Here is a 24,300-nt window from a genome sequence, read left to right on the forward strand (position 1 = left end):
GAAACCTGTGTTTTTGTTGTACTCTCACAGAATATTGCGTAAAACATAAAATGTGAAAAGAAGGAATTATCACTCTCTGTTTTATTGAATGAACAAACGTGACAAATATATAACCTTACACAACAATAAAGAAACTGAAAAATAAAAACTGCCTTGGCCAACTACTTCCTAATAACATATAACTTGTTCAAATTATCACTGTTCACAAAAATAAGAAACATATAACTCACTAAGGAACCATGTAACTCACTAACACGCTTTTGGTACTGTGCTTTGATCCTACTGCAATTATGCTTTGTATTGTATCGAAGAAAAAATAATTAGTTAGTAACAAGTCTTTGGAGGGATCCGTGTATAAATAGAAAGACATCTCTCTATCTTTCTTATTATGTCAGACATTACGGAAAGAGACTAAAAACTTATTCAAACTAACAACCTCCCCTCTATAGTAGCAACAGCTAGAGTTTTATTCAAAATATCTAATAACTTCCGTCTCACCTGCACTGCTAATGGCTCTCTTCCGCAATCGCACTCGCACTCGTACTGCCACCCACGCACCCTTCATTGATCGTTCCATACCTCTCATTTCAACATCAAATTCTCTGCATCATGTTTCAACACCTTATGACTCACTTCATCACTCGCACTCGCAGTCAACTCGTCCCAGTCACGCCCTTCATTCATCGCCCTAAATCTCTCCTCGCGCCCCCAATTTCTTGTTCCCAAACCCTATCTTCCCTCCAATTCTCCACCGATACCTCCGCCTTCTCCCACCACCCGATCAGGCTCCCGGAGGATCTATCCAGAAACGTGACCGTCCTCTCGTGTGAGTCTTCAGCCGAAGGCGGCGTCTGCCACGTTTACTTGCTCGGAACCTCTCATGTCTCTAAGGTATTGGTTCTGGTCGTTCGGAATCAGGTTTTATTTTATTTTATTTTATTCTATTCTGTATTTGTTTCTATCGGAACTGTTAGTGTCATTTTGTAAGAGATGTATGACCGTGTTTTTACTTCATCTATCAATTCTAGTTGCTTTTTAATAATAAGTACAGTTAGTTGGTGAAGTGCTGAGATTGTAAAATGTATGCCTAATTTTATTGCAGGAATCAAGCAGAGAAGCTCAGGCTATAGTGAAATTTCTGAAACCGCAGGTTCTGCTTCTCTTTTGAACTTACTAATGCTTGGCTGATTGATTGATCATTGACTTGCTTAATTGGTGGCTCTTAGTTTCATGATGTCCCTTCCTGACATTTTGGATTTTCAATGATGAAACCCTGTGGTCGGCATTTTTGTTTGTTGCAGGTTGTCTTCCTAGAGTTGTGCTCCAGTCGTGCTTCAATTCTTACCCGTAAAAATCTCAAGGTTTTTATCCTTTAAAATTATTGTTTTGTAATTATTGTATCATTTCCTTTGTAGTTTGGTCTGTTAAATTATTGCCTTGTCACGCCTAGCCTACCAACTTTGACATCTTTTGGTAGTTACCGTAATTTTAACTTGGAAGTTTTGTGGTTTAATTCCACATGGTTTGGTTGAGTGAGACCCTAAGTCCAATTTCTAAGACTATCAGCCTTACCCCGTTACCAGCCCAATTTGTAATTTAAATACATAAGTTGCAAAGTCAGAGGAAATATTTCTCTATTCCAAATTCCAATTTGCAGGGAGTGCCGGCATTCTTTTGTTCCATATTAGATGAGGAGATTGTTTGAAAGATAAAGTATCAGATGGCTGAATAATTGAATGGCTTACGTGATGTTTCACTGAAGGACGAAACACGCATAGAAGTTCATTTTACCTTGATGATTTCAACCTTTTTTGCTTTCAACTTGTGAATAGCTTAGTTTATTTTCCTTTTTCTTAGGAGAAAATAATCATCTGTTAAAGCAATGAAATGATAATTGTAATTGTTGTTGTTTAATTTTCCACTTGTCTTATTCAAATCTAGTAACTAACTTCTTCGATTCCATCATATTAATCTGGTTCTCATTCAGTTGTTTGTTTGTATGATTATTACTTTTTTATTCTTTCAGATACACGTACCCACTGACGAAGAAATGGTTACAATGTTGAAGAGAAAACATCACATGTTTGAAGTACTTTATGGCTGGTGCTGTGCCAAGGCAGGTTTATTGACAATCATGTCTCATCCTTTAATAGGTTTTCAATTATCACTCTCTGAACGTTCAATAAATATCTTGTAATTTACTCCTTAAGTTTCTGACAGAGAGCTAGTGAGCTTGATGTCCTTCCTGGAAATGAGTTTCGTGTGGCATATCAAGAAGCCATCAAGTATGGCGCCAAAGTGATACTTGGTGATCGCCCTATACATGTGAGATGAGTTTTCATTCTAATATGTTGAATGCGGAGAAAATTTCAACTCTATGATGTAAAATATTCCTCTGAATAATAAAGAATGTACTTGAATGTGTTGCTCGCATAATAGTATTATTCATTACATTAAGCCAGTGTGTTAAACAGAGGAATATTTTGTATGCTTTTCTCTTGAAGTTAAATTTTTAGTATTGCAAGTATATAGTAATGCATTATTCATTAGAATATCTTGGACTTTTGCAGTTCTTGAGAGTATATTCATGTTGTATCATGGCTAAAAGGCCTTGTAGAATATTCAGTGTCTGGAAAATAACTCAATTTCCAAACAGGGGCATTCTGTATGTTATGAAGAAGTTCCATATCTCATTTTGCTAGCAAATTTGCAAGTCAGAATACTCCTTAGAAAAGGAAAGAAAAGTAAATTTGTTGTTATAGTGACTAGAACCCATGACAACTATGTAACATAACAACATTCCTCAAACTTACCTCTAAGTCATCTATTCTATGTGATAAAACTTTTTTTTTTCTGGCTGGAGTCCTTGATCAATTAAAAATACTTACTGTAAAAGGTTTAATGCATATTAATTACTCTTTTAAATTGTTTCTATATGCATGGGAGAACTTTGGGCCTGTTCTAAATTAGGTCAATATGTTCATCATGTACTATTTTATGATGTGAGCTTTCAACTTGGTTTAACTGGATTGAAGAGCCTTTTGTATTAATGGGTTATGATTTCGATGGAGACAGATTACACTCAGGAGAACATGGAGTAAGATGCCACTTTGGTATATACTTAAATTGTTATATTTTAAACTTTTCTGTCGACAACATTTTCCCATCTCTGGTGGTTTTAAGAAAAAGGTAAATTTCATAATCCTCATGTACGAGTTATAGATCTAATAGTGTTTGTGCTTTGAATTTCTTGTCTATATCCTAACTTGGGTTTGCTTTCTTCAGCTGACATGCTAACTCTGATTATACAGGAAATGAATAAGGAGTTTCCAACTTTAATGGAGACTCTTGTGCATGAACGGGATCAGTAAGTTGCGTTGCACTTAATATCAATTTACTGTTTCACTTATTGCTTCTATTACATGTCACCTGCTTCCCATACACTTTCGAGAATGCTTCAGTTAACACTTGTCACACGACTCACACCATTATGTTACCATTTAACACAGGGTTCTTGGTGGAGGGTGTCTTGGATATGGTTCTGGTATTGACATCTTGTGCATATTCTAGTCACCCAAATGATCTGAAATTCAATACGATGGAGGCATGGACCTTTTACCCCAAGTGCCTTTTTTTGTCTCAGATCGTAGGATATGGGAAACCTTCTAGTCAATCATATTTTGGAGATTATTTTCTGGGAATACTATCTATATATGCCTTTCAAGTAGTAAACCAGGGAATGGTGGATTTAGATGAGAGAAGAATATTATTAATGTTTAAGGGAGGCCATGCATTAGAAGTGAAATTTAAAAAACAAAATTATAAAATATTTTATATTTTGAAGAAATTTTACAGGGGGGCTATGTAGCACCGGAGCTTTCTGGTGAGCTAAATGATATGCCTCTTAACAGATACCATCTACAGTATATTTTAGTCCTTAGCATCACAAGGGGATAAAACTATTTTCCAAAAAAAATGTTGTCATTATCTATGATTATAGACTATATGCATATTAGTGAAGAAATTAGTGCAAACAACTTTCCTCTATCTCTTGTGCTCAGAAATCGGAACTATATGTATGATAAAGAAGAACGTTATCCAACTTGAATAAAATGAAACTTGGCCATAATTGTCTGAAATAGTGGTATACTCTGCTCACGGGTGGTGTGGAGGATATTTGGTTAAAATTAGACCATGTGGTGTGGAGAGACTGCAAATGAATTTTAAACTTTGTAGTACTACAAAGGGTAGCATCGAGGGTGACTACACGTTCAATTGACCATTTTCTGCGTCAAAAGTTTATTTATAATTGAGTTTATAAATTTTACATGATTTGAGTACATCCAGGTACATGTCCTCCACATTATTAAAAGTGGCGAGGGAAAATAGCTCAGTTGTTGCTGTTGTTGGAGAGGCTCATCTACAGGGAATAAAGAAGCATTGGAAGCAACCTGTAGTGGTGGGTGAACATTTAGTTATTTGTATGATATATAGTAATCGGCTATTTAGAAGTATTTTTATCACATAAATGTATAAGTGGTCTGAAATGGATTTTCTTCCTGTATTTTGCAATATCTTTCCAAAGTCATCCAATTATGCTTTTATTATTCATTGTCAAATTTTCTTCAATTCACCTCGTTTTTCTTTTCAGATGGAGGATCTTATGACAGTGCCATGAGCTATATCTACAATAAGAATCTGACATCATGCATCTATCTTCATCCATAAAATAACTTTCGTAGGAGATGCTGTCATCCTGAACTGAACGTGGGTTTAGGAATTGAAATGTGTTACAGTTCACGTATGCTATATAATCCTATTTTCGTATCAAGAATAACTATTTTCTTTAAGCTTTGCCTAGAAAATCAAATTCCAAGCTCAATGCGATTACCGATGGGAAAGGATGGTTTTCATTTAAGCTTTTGATGTAATTAGATGAATGGAGATGATAAAACTGTTAACACTAAATTCATCAACACATCCTCACTTCCATTCATGGATACTTCACTATCTTTTAATTTTTTTTTTCTTTTTTTTATAAATACAAAAGTTCATTTTAATTATGGCCATTTTACTTCTAGGTTGTGAATTGGTAGTTATTGATATCAACCAATATTTTTCCTCCACCCAAGCATGCTAAGAAAGAGGTCATGCAACAGCGGTAAAGTGAGTGAAAAGATAGATTAGGATTATAAATGTACGTAAATTTTGCAACGAATATTAGGTAAATACTTTTAATGAACGTTTGCAGATAATAAATACAAATATTTTTTTATTATTTACTAGTTGATAAAGTGGGTATTAATATCATGATATTTTTAACATGCTCATATCTATAATCCTTTAATTAATATTTATTGATAGTATTTTTTTTTCTTGAGTGTTAAAGAAAAGAATCAAGTAATAAAAATAATATCTTTAGCGACAGAAATATTAACTATTGAAAAATTATTTAAAAATTGATTTTATACATATTTAAAATATTAACCATTAAATCTATGGAATTAAAATAATATTTAAAAAATTGTTTTTTTTTAATTTATATGCGATTAATACAAATTTATTTTAGAAAGATTAAATTTAATCAATATTTTATCATACAATTTTATTTGAACTTGAATTATTTGATAAACTTTTCTAAAAATATTAATATATAGTTAGATTTATTTTATTAATCGGTTAAATCAATTACTTTTCATTTTTTTTTGTTTTCTTTTTTCTACACGTACAACATATCGTTTCTATCCTCACTCCCATCCAAACAAAGTCTAAAAACTAAGCAAAAAGACTCATTTCAATTATTGTAAAATTATCAAATAAATAATTTCAATAGACTATTTGATTTAACATGTACATTTATTGTTGCTGAAGAACAATATATGTGACATTCCATTTAATAAAAAACTTCTAATAAATAAAATATCACATGATATAATATAATAGAGCAAAAGACAAGAAGTATACTAGAATCAACCATTAGAGTTATTCAAAATATACTAGATAAACATAAGGACCATGGATGCATAACAATCCAATAAACATACTAAGACATAAAAGTTTTGTAAAAGATTGCTTAACAGAGCATAGAAGACATAAGACAAGTTCTTTAAAAGATGCTCAGAAAAAAAAGCATATATCTAAATCGTCTACTCTAGACAGCAACGTCTTTACCATCCCGATGATCAACAGATATCTCCTCATCTACTCACACCAACATTGGTGATCATTGCAAAAGAAAACACAACAAGAAAGTATAACACAAAAGAAGGGTAAGCTAGTGAAAATAATTTAACAGATAAATAAACAAGTTAGGAAACACAAGTAACATGTGATAGTAAACAATAGAAGACTCTCTAACTCGATTATCCATATACATTACATGCACTTGTGGTGGTCTCTACTGCTCTGCAGAGTCATTGCCAATAAGTTTCACCCTACCACACACAAGATAAATCCATGATCATCTAAGGCCATTATCTTGCCTTAGGACCTCCTGCTACTCTCACTACATAAACCATTCTACTCTATATTATTTTGAATGATCATTAGAGTGTTAGGATGTAACCTTACTTAAATCCATAAGTCACTACAGACACTATATTACTACTAAAGAAAGTTCTCCATGAAACCCTCACATGATTCACATGTTATCTCATGCCACACATCGAGTCCAGCCTCATAAGTATTGCATTATACATGCATAGCCTCACTTCGTGCTTTTTTAGAAGGGAATTCAATCAACACAAATTCAGTCAGAGGATTAAAACAAATCTACACCATTCTTGCTTAGACTAGAAGTTCTCGTTCAATCGATAGGGTCTTCTCGCTCAAACTAGAAACTTCTTGCCTGAACAAGAACTCAAACAAAAGCATAGCGTAAATCTGCGAGTTCTTGCCTAAGCTAGACTTTCTCGCTTAGGCGAGACTGTTCTCTCTTGGACGAGAATTCTCGCTTAAGCAATAATTCGAATAGAAATAAAGGTGAGTCTTCTACTATTCTCGTTTAGGCTAAAGGTTTTTCACCTAGGCAAAAATAACAGATTCTCACCTGCTCACACATGTAAAAAAATAAAAATAAAAAATATCCAAACAACACGTAGTTCATTCCCCATACAATATAAACATCAATCAACATTTTAAAATACGATTCAAGACTAAAACAAGTAAAAAATATTTCGAAATCTTTAAGAACCGTAGCTTCCCTTACCTCAACGATACTAAACTTGTCGAGAAAGAGTCCTAAACAAAAAACAACCTAGTTTTCCCCTTTTTGAGTTGAGATAAGAGTAGTTTACCCTATCCACGTTTTTTTATCGATGCGCAAGGCAGATATCTCCTCAGCACTTCCAAAAATTGTCTCTGCTCATGAAATGGTTGAGTGAGAAAGGAGAACAATAGCTAGGAAGGGGAGAAAAGTTGAGAGAAAAGGTGGTGAGGAAGTTGAGAGGGTTTTGGAAGATTGGACTGACTTTACCTTCTTTTTACTAGCACATATATTAAAAAAGAAATAGGTTTTACAATATACCAATAAAACTTGTAAAACACACTTAACAAAAATCTTTACCAATAACTAATATACATTTAAGTATTAGTTACCTACTATCCGATAATTATAGGTAGTATATTTAAGTATTAAAGATGAAATTCAACTAATAAAAAATAATATCTTGAGAAAATATTAATTATTAAAGAATTATTTAAAATTTGATTTTGTATAGGTTAATATTTTTATTTAAATCTATGAAATTAAAATTACTTTTTAAGAATTTATACGCAATTCATTTAATATTCTTTTAGAAACACTAAATTACTTCACATCAATATTTTATTATACAATTTTTATTTGAACTTTACTTTAAAATTAAGTTTTATCTGAGTTTATATTTTAAATATTTGTTTTAGGTAAAAATTTAAATTTATTTAAATAATTATAACTTTCTTCTTTCCTAAATATATACTTTAATTATTCCAATAAATCAATCAAATAAATTACAAACTTTTTCATTTACTTTTTCTCAACTAAAACGATCTCACTTTTTATTTTCTTTTTTTTTCCTACCATTTCCTCAATCCAAAATAAAATATTGTACAATACATCGTTTCTATCCTCTCTTCAATCCAAACAAAGTCTAAATTAAGCAAAAGGACTCTCATTTCAATTATTATAAAATTGTCACATAATCATGTTGCATGAACGAGATCAGTAAGTCCTATTATACTTATTATCAATTTTATTAATTCATATATTGCTTCTATTTACCTATCACCTGCTTCCCATGGGTTCTTGCTGGAGGGTGTCTTGGTTTTGTTATTGACATGCATATTCTTCTCACCCTAATCATCTGAAATTCATACAATGTTTTGGTTCTTTTTTTCATATATGAAGGATCTTATGACAGTTCCATATGTTGAACCAACTGTGTTTGCAATAAGAATCGTGTTATCTATTAGTTTTTGCAATAAGAATCTTGTCATCTACAACAACTTGATGTAGGAATATAAACATGCAACACTTGAGTCAACCATCAATCATCCTTTCTCGTATCAAAAATAACATTTATTTTTTAATTTTTAGATTTAATTATTTATTTGATCTCATGTTTTCATCCAAAAAAGTCAACTTGGTTCTTCATTTTTTTCAGTCTCAATTTGGTTTCGATTTGCGAAAATTGATGCAAGTTGGTCTTAATCTGTGAAAAAATGATGCAATTTCGTGTTTTTCGTTAAATTTCATGACACTAATCAAGAATTTTTAATCAAAGTTGAAGACCTTAATAATGATGATTTGTTTTGTTAATGCAATTAATATAATCCTAATATTAAATTTAGTGAAAAATCGTTTCAATAAATTTAACAAAAATAATAAAATTGAATCAATTTTTAAAAACATTGGAATGAATTGCATAAATTTTTAGAAATTTGAACTAAATTGAGACTAAAAAGAAGATTTGAGTATATTTTTGACAAAAATATAAATAAAATGTGTAATTAAACCTAAATTTTATTTAGAAATTATGTTAATTACAACGCTAATACATACTTCGTTAGATAGTTTCCAAGGAGATAGAAATTACAATTTTTTATTCTTGCGCATATAAATATTGGGAATAAAAATAATACGAAGAATACAAAAGTATATGTATAGAACAAGTATTAAATATTTATTTCTTTTCATTCATCGAAAAACTCATGAGTTATGCAAAGAGAGAGAGAGAAATGGAAATAGTTGGAGTATTATTTCAAAAATTCGAGTTAAACTTATCTCTCAAATTGTTAACCAAATCTAATGTGAGCAGAAAAACGAGTTTTCAAATTTCCAATTTAGAAATAAAAAGGTTTAATGGTTTTTTATTTGTCCATTTTCTTCAATTTATTTCTAATATCATGGAAAATATTAATATGGGAATAAATTTATTAAAAAATACTTGATGTGGCCGTTTTTCTTAATGTTACTGGTTTTTAATGGGAGAGTGAGTCATGACTCAGTTTTATTTTGTTTTCAGGAGGGTGTTATTTAAGTATTGGACATTGTTATCTATGATGGATATTAATTAAGTATTTGAGATTGTTTTCTAAAGTGAAGCTTAATTAGGCATTGAAAATTGATTACGAGAGACAAACAATTGGTGAAGTTGGTTGGTGAGAATAAGATACGATTTTGGGAGAATACAATGACAATGGTAAAACCTCTCGTATAATGCTCATATAAAAGATGCTACTAGGGTTTAATTGTTCTGATGGTGTGGATGAAGAAATTTGTATGGGTGCAGGAAGCAACATCTAAGATGCTAAAGTTTGAAGGACCCAGATGATAATTAATATCTCTTATATGCATTATATATCTTGGTTATACAAAATGTGATCGATTCATATATTGTTGTATAAATGAGAAACCACTTATATGGTAAATGAAACCTGTGACTTCGTTGGACTCTCCCAGAATATGCGTAAAAGATCAAATGTTTGTGTTCACTTGGTAGATGGATTTCAGGGAGAGGGAGTGAATGAGTTTGAGTGGATTTGAGAATAAATTGTCTGTTATCTTTTTTAAGGTATTTAGAGGTGATACCGAGTAAATTTGAAAGTAAAATTTGTGAGATTTTGTGAGTGATTTGAGTGATGTTATAAATTAAAAAATAAATATTTTAATAGAAATAATAGATAGATTACCATATTGTCCTTTATATAATAAGTAATATAAATTGGTATTTGTATAAGTTATAATTATTTTGTTATTTTTTTACTATTAAAATTGAAAAAATAAATTATAAAAGTTAATAAAATAATATGTTTTTTGATGATATATTTTAATAATGTTTCGAAACAATGAAACAATGGAGATTGAATATTCATAAAAGTGGGATCAAATCCCTCTCCAATTTACACACATGGATCGATTCCAACAAATATGGGATTGAATCCCTTCTAATGGTAACATACCTCATGGATTATCAGCTTTGCAATACACCTGAGTACTCTTCAAACATCCCCTTTTGAATTCCGTAATCTTTGGTACTTCCAATATACAGTAAAGTGAGAAATATAAAAAATTATAAAGGTTAATTTAGTAAATGCAAGATGTTTCTCTTTAAATCTGTTCAACCAAGAGGGATGAAAATTTGGATCTCTTCTCCAAATTCATCACAGCACATCAACAATAATCTGCAGAAACGAACATAGTATCACTCGTAGTCCCATCCGCGTCTATAGTAAATATGAAGAAACGAACATAACCTAAGAAGGAATTCTCACCCTATGTTTTATTGAAAGAACAAACATGACATAAATAACTTTACACAACAATAAAGAAATTGAGAAATAAAAGTTGCCCATGCCCACTAATCTACTATATGATTAGGAAAACAAATACTAAGAAAAATCCATAAATACCCTTACTTATATTTTTGATAATTGTGCGTTTTTATGGTTTTCTTGTCATTCCCTTTTCTGTTTTTAAATTTATCATAATACCCTTCTTCCTTCTTAGGTTTTTTTCTTTTGTACTTTTACTATTACTGTCTATGTGCTTACCAGTGACACTAGGAATAAACAGTCAGGTCGGGTCAGGCACAAATAGTATGTATATGCAACCCTTCGCACAAAAAGAAAAGAATCCACCTACTACCTGTCCATTTATCTGTCAGGTACCCATTTAAAAAATATCTGCGAGTATTTAAAAACTCACGGGTATCCGTAAATACCCACAAATATCTAAAAAAAGATATTTTATAAATTTTTAAAATAAAATTAAAAATATATATAATTAAATTAGATTTAATCTATTAAAATATAAATTAAATTTAAATTTAAGTTAGATTTAATCTAATAAAATATAAATTGAATTTTAATTTTAATTAAATTTAACTTAATAACGGATACCCGCAAGTATGAATAATATAATACCCACATCCAACCTGTTTATAAATGAATTTTTAAAATATCCACTACCAGTTATTCACATATATCAATTATCTACCACGGATTTTACATGCGGATACCTCCGGATCCAGTTTTATTTTTCATTCCTAAGTGACACTACATAGATGATAGATTAAATTGACATGGCTCTTGTATTACCCGCCTCTGTCCTTTAAATTATTGCTTTGTAACTATTGTATCGTTTCCTTTGTAGTTTGGTCGGTTAAATTGTGTCACGCTTAGCTTGCCAACTGTGACCTCTTTTGGTAGTTCCCATAATTTTAACTTGGAAATTTTGTGGTCTAATTCCACATGGTTTGGTTGAGTGAAACCCTAAGTCCAATTTCTAAGACTATCAACCTTACCCTTTTACCAGCCCAATTTATAATTTAAATACATAAGTTGTAAAGTCAGAGGAAATATTTGGCTATTCCAATTTCCAATTTGTAGGATGTGCCGGCATTCTTTTGTTCCATATTAGATGAGGAGATTGTTTGAAAGATAAAGTATCAAATGATTGAAATTAAACCTTTAACAGCCAAATTTGTAATTTAAATATTTCAGTTGTTTGTATTTTTTTTTTTATTGCTTTTTCCACATACAAGAACTCACATTGAAGATAAGTTGAATGTTGAATGTGGATGAATATTTCAACTCTCTGTTGATGTAAAATGTGTTGTTCACATAATACCTTATTCTCTACGTTAAGCTAGTGTGTTCAAGAGAGGAATATTATTTACGCTTTTCCCTTGAAGTTAAATTGACAGAGTATTGCATGTATATAGTAATGTATTATTCGTTGGAATATGTTGGACTTCTGGTGTTCTTGAGAGTATATTCATGTTGCATCATGGCTAGAAGGCATCCTAGAATATTCAGTGACTTTAAACTAACTCTATTTCCAAACAGGGGCATTTTGTATGTTGTGAAGTTCCATGCCTCATTTTGCTAAGAAATTTGTAAGTCAGAATACTCTTCTTAGAAAAGGAAAGTTATACTGTTAACTTTTCCATGGTGATTTTAACAGATTGGTAAATATCATAATCCTTTAGACTAGTGATAAGGTTGAATACATACATTCTTAAATTAATTCTAAAAACTTCTGTTAGAAAATTCCTTTCTATTTCTTTATCTTCTTACTCTTACCAAAACATTAATTATAGATCTGTTCATAAAGTGAATGCTTAAAAGAAATATTACCTGTGCATAACTTAAATTTAGTACTTACTTAGTACAGAACGTATGTGAGTGATTGATATTTTACTGTACAAGGTATAATTGTTGATTTTAATTTTAGTGTTTTGTAAGTTAAACCAACGTATTGATGGAAAATAAATGGAATTATTAATCGAGTTCTCAGTTAGTAATCTGCATACTAATTCTTTATATTTTCTTATTTAAGGAAAACTTTAAATAATGAAATGTTGGTAAAATACTGAGTTAAAAAGAGATATTATCCGTGTAGAGTTTAGTTTTGAAATAGAACTGCCTCTGTAATTCTACAAATATTTTCTACATTTCAACACAACATCATCTTGAATTTGATCTGTGAACATTCACTCATCGAACAAACTTCAAAAACTGGAGAAGGTTTATCATAGATTATCAAACAATCTAGACAAACATTTCAGAATGTTATCATAGATTTCAAGCAACACGATAATAAACAAACACAAAATAATCTACACAAAATAAAATCCATGGCCTCAGTGTGTGTAACAATCAGATCATTGATACAAATCTCACTGAAATCCGCTAAGATATTGAAATTATCATCACAAGCCAAAAAAAGTCTCAGTATACAGAAAACTAATGAAAATATAAAGACTAAAATATCATTAAGTAAAAAGTTGTGAATTTGGTATGCTCAGACAGCCAAGGGTTTGATAATCAATTTCTGAGTATATTCCCAGATCAGAAACTCTAGTCCACAAAATTGTCTCTTCATAGCACACAATTCAAATTACAAAATCAAATGTCAATTTCACAAACACAAAATTTGTGTATACTGATGATTTGAAATATGATCAACTGCAATCACAATCATCCAATTAAAAGTAAAATTTACCTATATAATCAAATACTATCATAATTAAATTACCATTTTCTGATCTAAAGTACCTATACAAGGAACTTCAATCATTATTAAACTAAAATTTCTTCTGATTTGATTTGAAGTAACAATGTTGGTGGCGTTTCCAAGACCAAATGGTACGACGATGAAACCATCAATCAGGATGACCACATCATAAATCTAGCGTCCGAGCCATTATACCAGAAGGAACCACATATCCCCGGGAATTGGTAATGGACGCAATACAAAACCGCAAAACAATGATCCTAACTGTCCCTAATACTAAAGGATCTGCATTCACTCAAATGATGTTCCTAATGTATAAAAATAATAATATCTAATTATGGTACTCAGTGGAAGGAGAAGTCGTTAAATTGAAGGCTCACGGCGAAACCTTTCGGTTACGTCCACTGCCCAAAAACACTAAAGTGTTTCATCTCATCATAGCACCATTAACATGCCCATTAGTACTCAATCACTATCATGCATTACCTATTTAACAAAACCCATCAATTCTTGAAACAAATGTTAAAACAATCAAACAATGGCTTCAGTGTGTGTAACAATCAGATCATTGATAAAAATCTCACTGAAATCCGCTAAGATAATTAAATTATCATCATAAGCCAAATTATTTTCTCAAGCCAATTCAGCATACTTTGAATACAACAAATCAATGATATATGAAAAAGGATGAGATCCACATGAAAAAAGTTCAAAAAATACTTAATTTTCGAAACTTTGATGTGCTCAGACAGCCAAGGGTTTGATAATCAACTTCTGAGTAAGTACCCAGATCAGAAACTCTAGTCCACAAAATTGTCTCGTCACTGCACACAAACAAAACCTAAAACTTCATTTTGTAAACCAAGATTAAGAAGAGGAATCATACATCATCAAAATACAGAAAATCAATTGCACAAAAGCCTGAACTTCAGAAACATTCCGACCCGATTGCAGAGAACATGATTAACTCTAAACTGCTAAAAGAATGCGGAAATGAGTGACGAAGAGGAAGATGAAAAGAAATGGGGCAATAGGTTCGGTTAAATAGGCAGTGAAGAATGAAAGTGTCAAAGACTAAATTAGGGTTTATTGGTGTTGGACCGAGCACAAATGCGAGAAATCTGGACTGGGCTTGAACTTAAAGCCCAAATACATAATGAACAAATCCCTAATTTGTGATAAAATAAATTATAGCCTTTTATAATAAGTAACTTTAATTTTAAGTTTAAACAAACGAGCTTAATAATTAATCTCATGGATTTATACTCAAAAAATCTAATAATTTTTAAATTTTTATAATAATTTTAATACATATTTCATCTATATTTTACCTTATGCAACATCCACAATAGATATTTATTTTAAATAATTAGCATTTTTTTATAAATAAATTTTAAAGCATATATTATATTTCAATTAAAAAAGTTAATAAATAGATCTTTTTAAGCATATAAATTACATTTTAGATTATGATAAGCAATTTATACCCGTTGTAAGATCCTAGAAAATGGTGTTTTAAAAGTGATAGTGGTTCAAAAATAGTGAGACTCGATTATTTTAATATTAAAAGGTTTTAGTATAAATAAAATTGTTATAAACGAGTTTCATTATTTTAAAACACATCATCTCTCTAGAAACCACTTTTCTAAAGTTCTCTGACTTCTCTCTAGAGGTTTTGTCTCTCTGGTCGTCTGATTGAAGAACCGAAACCGTAGGATTGATCCTCTCGGCAAGCTCTTCAAATTGGACCGATCAGTTTCTCCGTTCGCGTAAGTTGAGTTTCTGCTCTCTTTTTAGTCTTTTTCTGTTTTTTGTTGCATGCAAGCCCTCTTCCGCTTGCATGCGACGTTTTAATCATCAGTATGAGTTTATGTTGGTCAGTGATCATAACGGTATGTCCTGATCGATCTTTGTGATGTTTCTATGGGTAGATAGAGCATCCTGTGGAGTTAAAGACGATGACGTTTATAAAGTTGTCTAAACAGGATAACAGGTAAGGGAAGCTAACCACTATTCTTAATTTGAATAGAAAATCCGTAGATGAGCCTGAATTACGTGTTTGATAGATGAATTAGTGTTTGAATTACATGATTTGGTGAATAATTGATTTGTGCTTGAGGCAAACTGATCCACTGCATGTGGGAACAGGTTTGTGACCTAGTATTTTCGCCTAGGCGAGTGACGCTCGCCTGAGCGAAAACACCAGGAGACGCACCTCTATTCTTGCGCGAAGTCTCGCCTAGCCTGAGCGAGAGACGATCTCGCCTAGGCGAACCAGCGTAGCCTGAGCGAGAGTTCGCCCAAGTTTTCTCTTTTTGCCACTGTTAGTGTCTCGCCCAGGCGAGACTGGTTCGCCTGAGCGAGATGACCTCTCGCCTAGGCTAGACTTTTTAGCCTGAGCGAGAGCTACGACAATAGTAGTGCTCTAATTCTGTTTTCTTTGGTGGAAATGTATGTTTTAATGTATCCTTGTGCAACTTAGGCCCTGTATGGTTGGAATGCTACCATTGATGTATTGTATGATTAAATTGGATGAATACAAATTATGAGAAGATGAGGTTGAAATGGAATTTCAAGGGAAATCCAAGTGGAATTGTAGTGTGTGTAAGGATGTAAGGAATCTATAATGGTTGGTATCCTGAAACTCCAATAATCATTCAAGCTCAGATAGAGCATAATGGATTATGTCGTGAGGAGTAGCAGGAGGTCCTCGTCGTTGGACTTGATCCAGTCTAGACGTGGAGGGGACTTACCCTGGGAACGGTCGGGTGAATACTCCATGTGTCCAGACTCTGCAGAGTTTGGGAACCGTCACAGTTGTAAGCCACCAAGAGATCCGATGTCGCTTACATAATCCGGATATTGAGTCTAGAGTCATGTATATATGATGTGGTGGTCTATATGATTCTGGTGATAATGAGAAAGATTGCATGGTTTTTGTTAATAATTGAACTGCATGATTCCTTAATCAGATTAGCTTACCCTTGCTTTTTGTGTTCCTGTCTTGTGTTGTATGTTTCCTTTTGCGATGATCACCTATTCGGTGGAAGCAAATGTGGTTGCAGTGTCAAAGGCACTTCTGGAGGATGAAGAGCCATCATGTTAGTGTTGAAGAGGAGGTTTTCAGTGGGAGCTTTAGCAGTGGTCAGTAGTACAGAGTTTATTAGTTTAGTTTAAGTGTATAAGTGATATATTTTTATAGTCATACCTTTTGTAAGATTGTATTAATATATTGTGTATACTGGATTATCTATTTTGGAACTATGATGAAACTCCCTATTTTTATTAATTTTAAGCTGCTGAAATTGGGATGTTACACCCGTAGGTTATTTTTAATTAGGGTGACAAATTGAATAAATTTTATTTCAAATTATAATGAATCAATAAAAAAATATTAACCAATTTAAAAATTAACTAAAAACATATTTTAAAAAAGAAAGTCAATTCATTTTTTAATTTCTTTATTGATGAATATTCAGTTCATTCATTAAATAATGTTAGAAAAACTAAAATTACATTTTTAAATTAAAAATTAATAAATAAATTAGAAATACGTTTATGAAAACTTTTTATAAAGGTAAATTTGAAAAGAGATGTAATTATAAAGGTTGGATTTATTTTTATTCATTAAACACTGATAGCAACATGATAGATTATTTTGATAAAGAAAGTAATTAATCATCCTTAAAGTAGACAAATAACATAATTAGCATACGTTACAGATTTTAAGTAAATGAAAAAGGATTTATATTTCTCCAAAAACACACTATTTTGCAATCAGTTAATTTTCAATAGCGACTTTTTTAGTTATTATTAAAGACTTTTCTTGAATAGGTATAACATAGAAAATCTTTATTTTACTTTGGTCAAAACCTGGTCCAACGGAAAAATAATTTTCTTTTTCTGCCACCAAAAATCTATTTATAGATTCTAATTATTTATACGGACACTGATGTGCGACATATCTACGGCGTTGATTATATTTGTTTGACCAAAAGTGTTTTCTTTGCTTCAACATTCATTTACTAGATTGAGATTCACGGAATTTTTTTTCCCGTGACATTCAAAATTGTTCATTCCAAAATCGCGCATTTTGAACAAATCGAGTCCTTTTTTTTTATGTCTACGTTGAGTACTTAAGAATAATAAACTTTGGAAAATCTTATGTTTATATAATTTTCTTATCTTAATGTTAATGGTGTTATTTCATCCCAAGTTAAAGATATTTTAAGTTTGTATTTACTTTTTATATACTCTTGTAATGTATTTTTGTGAGGTTTTGGTTAAATTTTTGTTTTGAAAAATATGAGTGTACTTTGGTCAAATGGCATATTATAAAATTTTTGACATAATATTATTCTCTAGTTATAATTAGATAACAATGATAATTTCTCTTTGATTTTAAAATTTCATGTTATATTATTATGTTGATTATATTGTTTGACCACCTTAAAAGTGTTTTCTTTGCCTCCAATGTATGTTTACTAGATTGAGATTCATGGGAAATTTTTTTTCGGTGACATTCAAAATTTTCCATTCCAAAATCCCTCATTAAATTTATATTTGTTGGATAAATTGAGTATTGTTTTCATGTTTATGTTGAGTATTTAAGAATAATAAAATTTAAAAAGTCTTACATAAGGTTTATGGTTATATAATTTCTTTATCTTAAGGTTTATGGTGTTCTTCCATCCCAAGTCAAAGATATTTTAAAATTTGTATTTACTTTTCATATACCCTTGTAATGTATTTTTGTGTATTTTTGTGTATTTTTGTGAGATTTTGGTTAAATTCTTATTTTGAAAAGTGTGAGTCTACTTTGATCAAATAACATAGAACTCCTATGTATTGTCTATGATAGGAGAATTGTCTATGTATTGTAAAAGTTCTGACATAATATTTTTCTCTAATTGTCATTAAACAACGGGAATGATTTTTCTTCGGTTTTGAAATTTTTATGTTATATTATAGTGTTGGTTATTTTTATATTTTAGAGTTTTCATATTATTTTTGTGTTAATTGTTTTTATTTTATTTTTCTATTGATAAGATAATTTTTTATATTTAAGACATTGATTTTCTTCGTAACACTTTTTTTCTCATGTCTTTATCAATTTTTTCTGTCTCTTCACCTTCATAGTTTAACTTTTATTTATGCAAAATTCCATAACAACTAGGATTATATGCCCCAAGTTTGTAACATTAACCTAATCTTCTCTTTTTAGTTGTGAATAGAAGTTCACAAAACTTCAAATTAGAAATAATTAAGTTAAAATCCACATAGTAAGAAAAAGTTAATTTCAACATTATAAATAAAAATATCTCCATCATCAACCTACAAGTGAGTAAAATAAATTGCACTCAGTATTTTTATCTTCAATACTCTGATGTACTTACATTGAAAGATTATGCATCACATATGGGGTGTAGGTGTAGTTTGACAATCTCAAAATTTATTTTCACATGTCAAAATTATTATTTATTTAAAATATTACGTCGGATCAAATTATAATACAAGACAATTCTCAATTGAACCGATTTTATAGAATAAATTAAGTTTAAATCTACTACCTTAGTATGACATCAAAGCTATATATAAGAATTTATCGTAATAAAAATTTAAACATATCATATCAACCGTGATCCCATTACTATCACATTACTATCTTAATATATATGATATCAAAGTTATAAAAAATTATTCTAATCAAGATTTATACCTATTATAATAGGCATTTGAAACTCTCTTGATTTTTATTACATTAATATTGTTTGAAGAGTAGGAACCTTCCTAAACTGACAAAAAAAAAAGGAGCAAATATCTTCGGCTGGTGTAAAATAAAATATCATCCATGTGACGTTTGGGAATACAATAAATCCTTAATTATGCAACTTGAGAGAAAACAACCGAACTTGTCCAATGTTATAATGCTTGTCGCGTATTGTCACGTACAATCTTAAATTAACGTTCTTGTTTCCCACTTGATGGAATGGTTTTATTTTTAAATATGAAAACCTAATTGAATATCTTAAGAGGAGTATCAAAATAATAAAACAAATTAGAGAAATAAATAATTATGCCAAATTATAACATACAATTTGTTAATATCTTAAATTATATAATTTTATGGAAACTTTTCTAAAAGATAAATATTATCTTTTAATAATTAATGTCTAAAGTGTTAACTTAAAAGTTTCAAATGTGTTAAACAATTGTGGATGTCACAAACATATATCACATAGTGACATTTGTTTGCATTTCATTGTAATTACAAGAAGTCATTACTGAGTTAATTTTGCTTATTTAAAGGAGTACATCCACTTATTAAATTTAAATAAAAATTATATTTCAACTCTCACTTTTTGACTCATTATTTATTTTTTGATGATGTGGATCGATATGAATCATTGATTTTTCTAAATAAAAGATAATGATACTTTATTTAATTAATGATCTACACTAAATTATTATTGTCTTTATTTAAGTTATATTGAGAATCTTGAAAAATTTATTGAATAATACATTTTCAACATTGGAAGGGGAGATTTTATTGAGCAATTGTGTAATTACAACAAATTCTCTCTCTCTTTACTACTTATTAGACGAACACAAGCATTACTTCCCTTCAAACCTAGGAATCTCTAAACCTAGGAATCACTCTCCAACCCTTCTCACATCACTCGGAAAAACAACTAGACCATATGATATCTTATATATTAACATACCATTGGCGTAAAACATAAAATAGACCAAAAACAAATAATGTTGAAAAGAAGACATAGAAATTGCACAATGTTTCTTAGTTATTAACTCGTGCACAATGTTTCCTTATCTCTCCTTGGGTTCCAAGTTTAAGATTAATTCGTCCCATTTTCTCCATGGACTTGGCAAATTCTGCAAAGAATCCTTGAGTTGATTGAAGCTGCTTAGTGATAATGGAGGTTGTGGTAGAGCTACTGAGCAATGCAGCATCTGAATGGAACAAACCTCTTCTCTTAACCACTTGTTTGTAATAGCCAAGATCAAACGTATCACGACTTCCAGGGTCCATCTCAAGAAGTGTGGTGTTATCATTGATGTTCTTGCACTTCAATGTCTTCAGATTTGTTGCATAGTCACTGTCTAGAGTTGGGTCAGTGTCACCCTTGCCGGTGAAATTGTATAAACGAGTTGAAATTGATGTGCAGTGAGCAACACCGATCGTGTGAGCACCTGATGAAGTTAAATATTTGGTCGTTAGAAACACAAAACCTTAAATATCAAACAAAAGTTAAATATGGGTGTCGAGTCTTCGACGGAAAAGATCACTAGGAGGATACAATCCCAATAAGACATGATTTACATATAAAAATTGATACTATTTTAATCCAAAATCTTAAGACAATAGATTTATAGATCTTCATTCTTATATGGTGTTTAACTTTCTCATTTTTATTCAACCTAAGACTTAGACTCACTTGATGTGTTTATAACTTAGTATTGGACATACCAGAAAGCACTACAAGGTCGTTTGCATCAAGTCCAACGTTGTCAAAGAGTGTTAGCTGTACAGTGAGGTTGTGAAATGGAGCAGGGAGACTAGCTAAAGGATCTGCTGCCCTAGAGATGAGTCCATCCCTTCGACCTGTTGGAACATTCCAGAAGGGTCCTCCCTGCAAACCCATGTCAAGCATGGCATAGCAAACAAATTCGTCATTTCCATTCTATGAGAAAGCCCCAAGAATTTAGAACACAGAGTGACATCACTTGTTGACAATTCACTTTTAGTATTTTGATCATTAACAAAGTTAATTTTCATATCCGTAAAAGAAGGAAAAATAATAGATGTAAAAAATGTGTAAAAATGTATCATTATGAAAATACAACACAGCTATTTTTATTAATGTAAAAATAATAAAATATTTAAATTTTAACGCTTAGTCATATTAGTTATTATTATATCAATAGAGAGAATTGTTAAATGATGGTATTTAAAATATAGGTTAAGTTCAAATACTGTAAGACGACTACATTATACCATATTTAATATTAAAAAAATAGAAATATTGCTAAAAGAGAAATTTGATGTTTAAAAGAATGTTATAATTTATCTTGGTTTAAAGAACTATCCTGATTTTTGCTTATTATTTCTGTTCTATTGACTAAAAAAAATAGTTACAAATATTAAAAGCGAAAACTACTATATTTATAGAAACAAAAGTATATTTGAGCGTTTATCTATTTTAATATTGTGAACTACTACAAATAATTAGAAGCAACAACACCAATAATGCTCAAATTATTAGTGAAGAATGTAGGCACATTTCCAATACAAGTAATGCAATATGTTTTTTTTTTTTTCCACAAGGAGACAAAATTATGTTATTGTAAGAGCCCATGTTTGTTTCCTTGGAGATGAGGATGAAAACGTTTAGTATACTTACAATGGCATGAATAGAATCTCTAGCAGTCAAAGCCAAAATATCAGCACAAGAGACAACTCCAGGGCATTCAGCTTCAACAAGGCTCTTTATTGCGTCAATGAAGCTAAAGCCTCGGAGTGTAAGATTTGGAATAGAGTCCTTTTCAGCTTGATTGTTTGGTGTTGAGTTCACAAGCACTGATCCGTCACAACCCTGAAATTAGTTAACAGATAAAACAACATGTTTCTTAAGATCACCTTCAACTTCAAAGTAAGGAAAATGGTAATGTTGGAAGAGACGGTAAGAGAGATTGTGCATTCAATTCTTCACGACAATTTAGAGATATAAAGTCGGTTCGAAAGGGTTGTGAGTTCAATTTCGCCGACCAACAAATACTAACAGCTAACATTATTGATAAATAAAGTTCAATCTCAAAGTTTCAAGCTAACCAGAAAATGAAACAAAGAAATGTGCATACATTGACAAAACAATCATGGAAGTGAAGTCTTATGAGAGCAGCTGCCAGAGATGGAACATTTCGGATGTGCTCAGCAACATATTTCAAAATGATCTTCTCAGCATTTGGACAACTTTTGGCATAGAAATCAAGTTGCAATTGAGCTTGAGTTGACCCGATTACTGCTATGAGACAAATAATCAAAGCCTTGAAGTAACTCTGGCTTCCCATTTTCCACTTACTTGGCTGAGACCTTAATTACCAGAGAAACTGTATAAATAAAAAACTCAGGTACTTCTTGCAAGAAGCAATAACTTCATGTCCCTGGTTGAACTCAGAAAGTTTCTAGTTATTTATAGTACTCACCTTGTTACAATATATTAAGGCAAATTCGGATGGTCCATGCAGCATGTTACGTACATGTTACTTTATACCACATCCTTCCATTTAATAATGTTAGCACTCTAATAAAAAAGGACATGTTTAAGCAATGAATTCATACTTCTAACAATAAAGAGAGAGATAAGAAGATAAAAATATGAGATAATATATATAATTAATGGGAGAAAGAAAGAGAGAAATTATATAAAAACACAACGCTAAATAATTAGTTAGTTGGGTATGTCTCTTTTTTAAACTTGTCATATCATATACACGAATATCTTTAGTTTATTTATAGTGGTAACATCTTAAGCAGATTCTTGGGGCGGTTAACGCATATATGTACAAGAAAGTGATGTGAACTTGCTAACAGCAAATAAAATTACTGTTTAGAATGCTGGTTTTATGGAGGAAATTAAGAATGAAAAAGTTGACTTGGTTAGCATATATGTGTGAGGCTACATGCATTATTATCCTGTAGCAAACTTGAGCTGTCCATGATTCAAAGTAAATTGGGTAGCTTGTGGCAGCCATCTTTGGACAAATTCTTAGGATATATAAGAAATGAGAACGTGGCACATGAATTATAGAGTGGGTGAAGAATACTTGCATGGTTTCTACAATCATTATCGTTATAATATAAATAAAACACTCGAAAACGACAAAGATAGAGACAAACAATCGTCCTTTCTTTTGGCAAACAAAGATAGAGTAAGGGTTTGTTTGGGTGATACAACAACTTAATTTAGGGTTTATTATTCAATATCTGTAATTTCCACCAACTTTTTTATGAATACTTGTAAAAGAAACATAAATTAAAGTCATCCCTTTTATAAATATAAATAATAACATGTGCAGTTAATTTTTTTTTTAATGTATTTCGTATAAAACTTTCAAAATTAGCCTAATACACCGGTTTTAACTTATGGAGGAAAAAATAAATTTTATTTGCTTTTCTATAAGCACGTATACATGAATGGTTTTTACAATAAGAGAGATGAAACTATAAAGTTAAACTGTTTTCATCTAAACCGTAATATATTTTCTTAAGTAAACTTAATGAATAAACCAAAAAAAAAAAACGATTATAGTCATGTCATAAGTTCTTTCAAACACTTAAGAAGTGCTTGTATCTTAAAAAAATCTATAGGTTATAAACAGACTATGCATAGTGGAAAAAATATGTATAAAAACATTGTGTTGAAGAGATAATCACTGTTTTTGTAATTGGTAAAAATAACGAAAGCTTCTTGAAAATAAATTGAATGAAGTAATATATACTTAATTTATATATATGCATGAAAAAAAAAAAATGGGTGCATGTTATGAAACGTTGAAAACTTGATATTGCTTTGCTGGGATTTCATGTTATGAGACAGGTGGAGACTAAGTTGACCGTGTCCATAAGCAACTAAGCATTCGAATGATAAAGTTTAAAATTTAAGTCAAAAGTATGTAAAAGGAGATTGTTATGGCTAATGTTGTGCAGAGAATATCGCAGCGTGGACATGACCAAAATCAACACATTATAGCTTAATTAAGTTAATGTGTTTTAAGCAGTA

The 24,300-nt window shown here is 30.8% G+C and overlaps 2 protein-coding genes and 6 non-coding genes across 10 annotated transcripts; 1 reads left to right on the forward strand and 7 right to left on the reverse strand.

Annotated features, from left to right (window-relative positions):
- The first annotated feature begins 383 nt into the window (after positions 1–383).
- LOC114169804 (traB domain-containing protein-like) lies at positions 384–5,060 on the forward strand. 3 transcript variants are annotated; one of them, XR_003601008.1, is made up of 9 exons: positions 384–891; positions 1,103–1,150; positions 1,302–1,361; positions 2,027–2,116; positions 2,221–2,325; positions 3,076–3,189; positions 3,312–3,367; positions 3,510–4,459; positions 4,652–5,060. XR_003601008.1 is itself a non-coding variant. In XM_028055118.1 (9 exons), the coding sequence occupies exons 1-8, from the start codon at positions 610–612 to the stop codon at positions 3,568–3,570; spliced, it is 816 nt and encodes a 271-aa protein (XP_027910919.1). In that variant the 5' UTR covers positions 384–609; the 3' UTR covers positions 3,571–3,604; positions 4,348–4,452. The 3 variants fall into 3 exon arrangements, 2 of the variants coding, with proteins under 2 accessions (XP_027910919.1, XP_027910918.1); XM_028055118.1 differs by lacking the exon at positions 4,652–5,060 and having other exon boundaries at positions 3,510–3,604; positions 4,348–4,452; XM_028055117.1 differs by having other exon boundaries at positions 385–891; positions 4,348–4,459; positions 4,652–5,002.
- Positions 5,061–13,119: 8,059 nt separating this feature from the next.
- On the reverse strand, positions 13,120–13,203 carry LOC114170953. The gene has a single exon (XR_003601304.1). It is a non-coding gene; the product is annotated as a small nucleolar RNA R11/Z151 (small nucleolar RNA).
- A 74-nt stretch (positions 13,204–13,277) lies between these two features.
- Positions 13,278–13,375, reverse strand: LOC114170948. The gene has a single exon (XR_003601299.1). It is a non-coding gene; the product is annotated as a small nucleolar RNA Z157/R69/R10 (small nucleolar RNA).
- Positions 13,376–13,599: 224 nt separating this feature from the next.
- Positions 13,600–13,724, reverse strand: LOC114170959. The gene has a single exon (XR_003601309.1). It is a non-coding gene; the product is annotated as a small nucleolar RNA snoR80 (small nucleolar RNA).
- Positions 13,725–13,837: 113 nt separating this feature from the next.
- Positions 13,838–13,943, reverse strand: LOC114170955. The gene has a single exon (XR_003601306.1). It is a non-coding gene; the product is annotated as a small nucleolar RNA Z152/R70/R12 (small nucleolar RNA).
- A 94-nt stretch (positions 13,944–14,037) lies between these two features.
- Positions 14,038–14,121, reverse strand: LOC114170950. Its single transcript, XR_003601301.1, has one exon. It is a non-coding gene; the product is annotated as a small nucleolar RNA R11/Z151 (small nucleolar RNA).
- A 113-nt stretch (positions 14,122–14,234) lies between these two features.
- Positions 14,235–14,332, reverse strand: LOC114170946. Its single transcript, XR_003601297.1, has one exon. It is a non-coding gene; the product is annotated as a small nucleolar RNA Z157/R69/R10 (small nucleolar RNA).
- A 5,689-nt stretch (positions 14,333–20,021) lies between these two features.
- On the reverse strand, positions 20,022–22,670 carry LOC114168855 (peroxidase 3-like). The gene is made up of 4 exons (XM_028053823.1): positions 22,379–22,670; positions 21,922–22,113; positions 20,988–21,150; positions 20,022–20,710 (listed from the first exon to the last, which is right to left on the reverse strand). The coding sequence occupies exons 1-4, from the start codon at positions 22,586–22,588 to the stop codon at positions 20,298–20,300; spliced, it is 978 nt and encodes a 325-aa protein (XP_027909624.1). The 5' UTR covers positions 22,589–22,670; the 3' UTR covers positions 20,022–20,297.
- Between the last annotated feature and the right edge of the window lie 1,630 nt (positions 22,671–24,300).

Source organism: Vigna unguiculata, chromosome 11 (genome assembly GCF_004118075.2).
Source record: "Vigna unguiculata cultivar IT97K-499-35 chromosome 11, ASM411807v1, whole genome shotgun sequence".
In the NCBI taxonomy this organism is placed as follows: domain Eukaryota; kingdom Viridiplantae; phylum Streptophyta; class Magnoliopsida; order Fabales; family Fabaceae; genus Vigna; species Vigna unguiculata.

Coding starts and splice junctions, on each gene's coding strand:
- LOC114168855 (XM_028053823.1), bottom strand. CDS start 22,588: ATGGGAAGCCAGAGTTACTTCAAGGCTTTGATTATTTGTCTCATAGCA. Junction 22,114..22,378: donor TCCATGATTGTTTTGTCAAT/GTATGCACATTT, acceptor AACTAATTTCAG/GGTTGTGACGGATCAGTGCT. Junction 21,151..21,921: donor GAGATTCTATTCATGCCATT/GTAAGTATACTA, acceptor ATGGGTTTGCAG/GGAGGACCCTTCTGGAATGT.
- LOC114169804 (XM_028055117.1), top strand. CDS start 610: ATGTTTCAACACCTTATGACTCACTTCATCACTCGCACTCGCAGTCAA. Junction 892..1,102: donor GAACCTCTCATGTCTCTAAG/GTATTGGTTCTG, acceptor ATTTTATTGCAG/GAATCAAGCAGAGAAGCTCA. Junction 4,460..4,651: donor ATTGGAAGCAACCTGTAGTG/GTGGGTGAACAT, acceptor TTTTCTTTTCAG/ATGGAGGATCTTATGACAGT.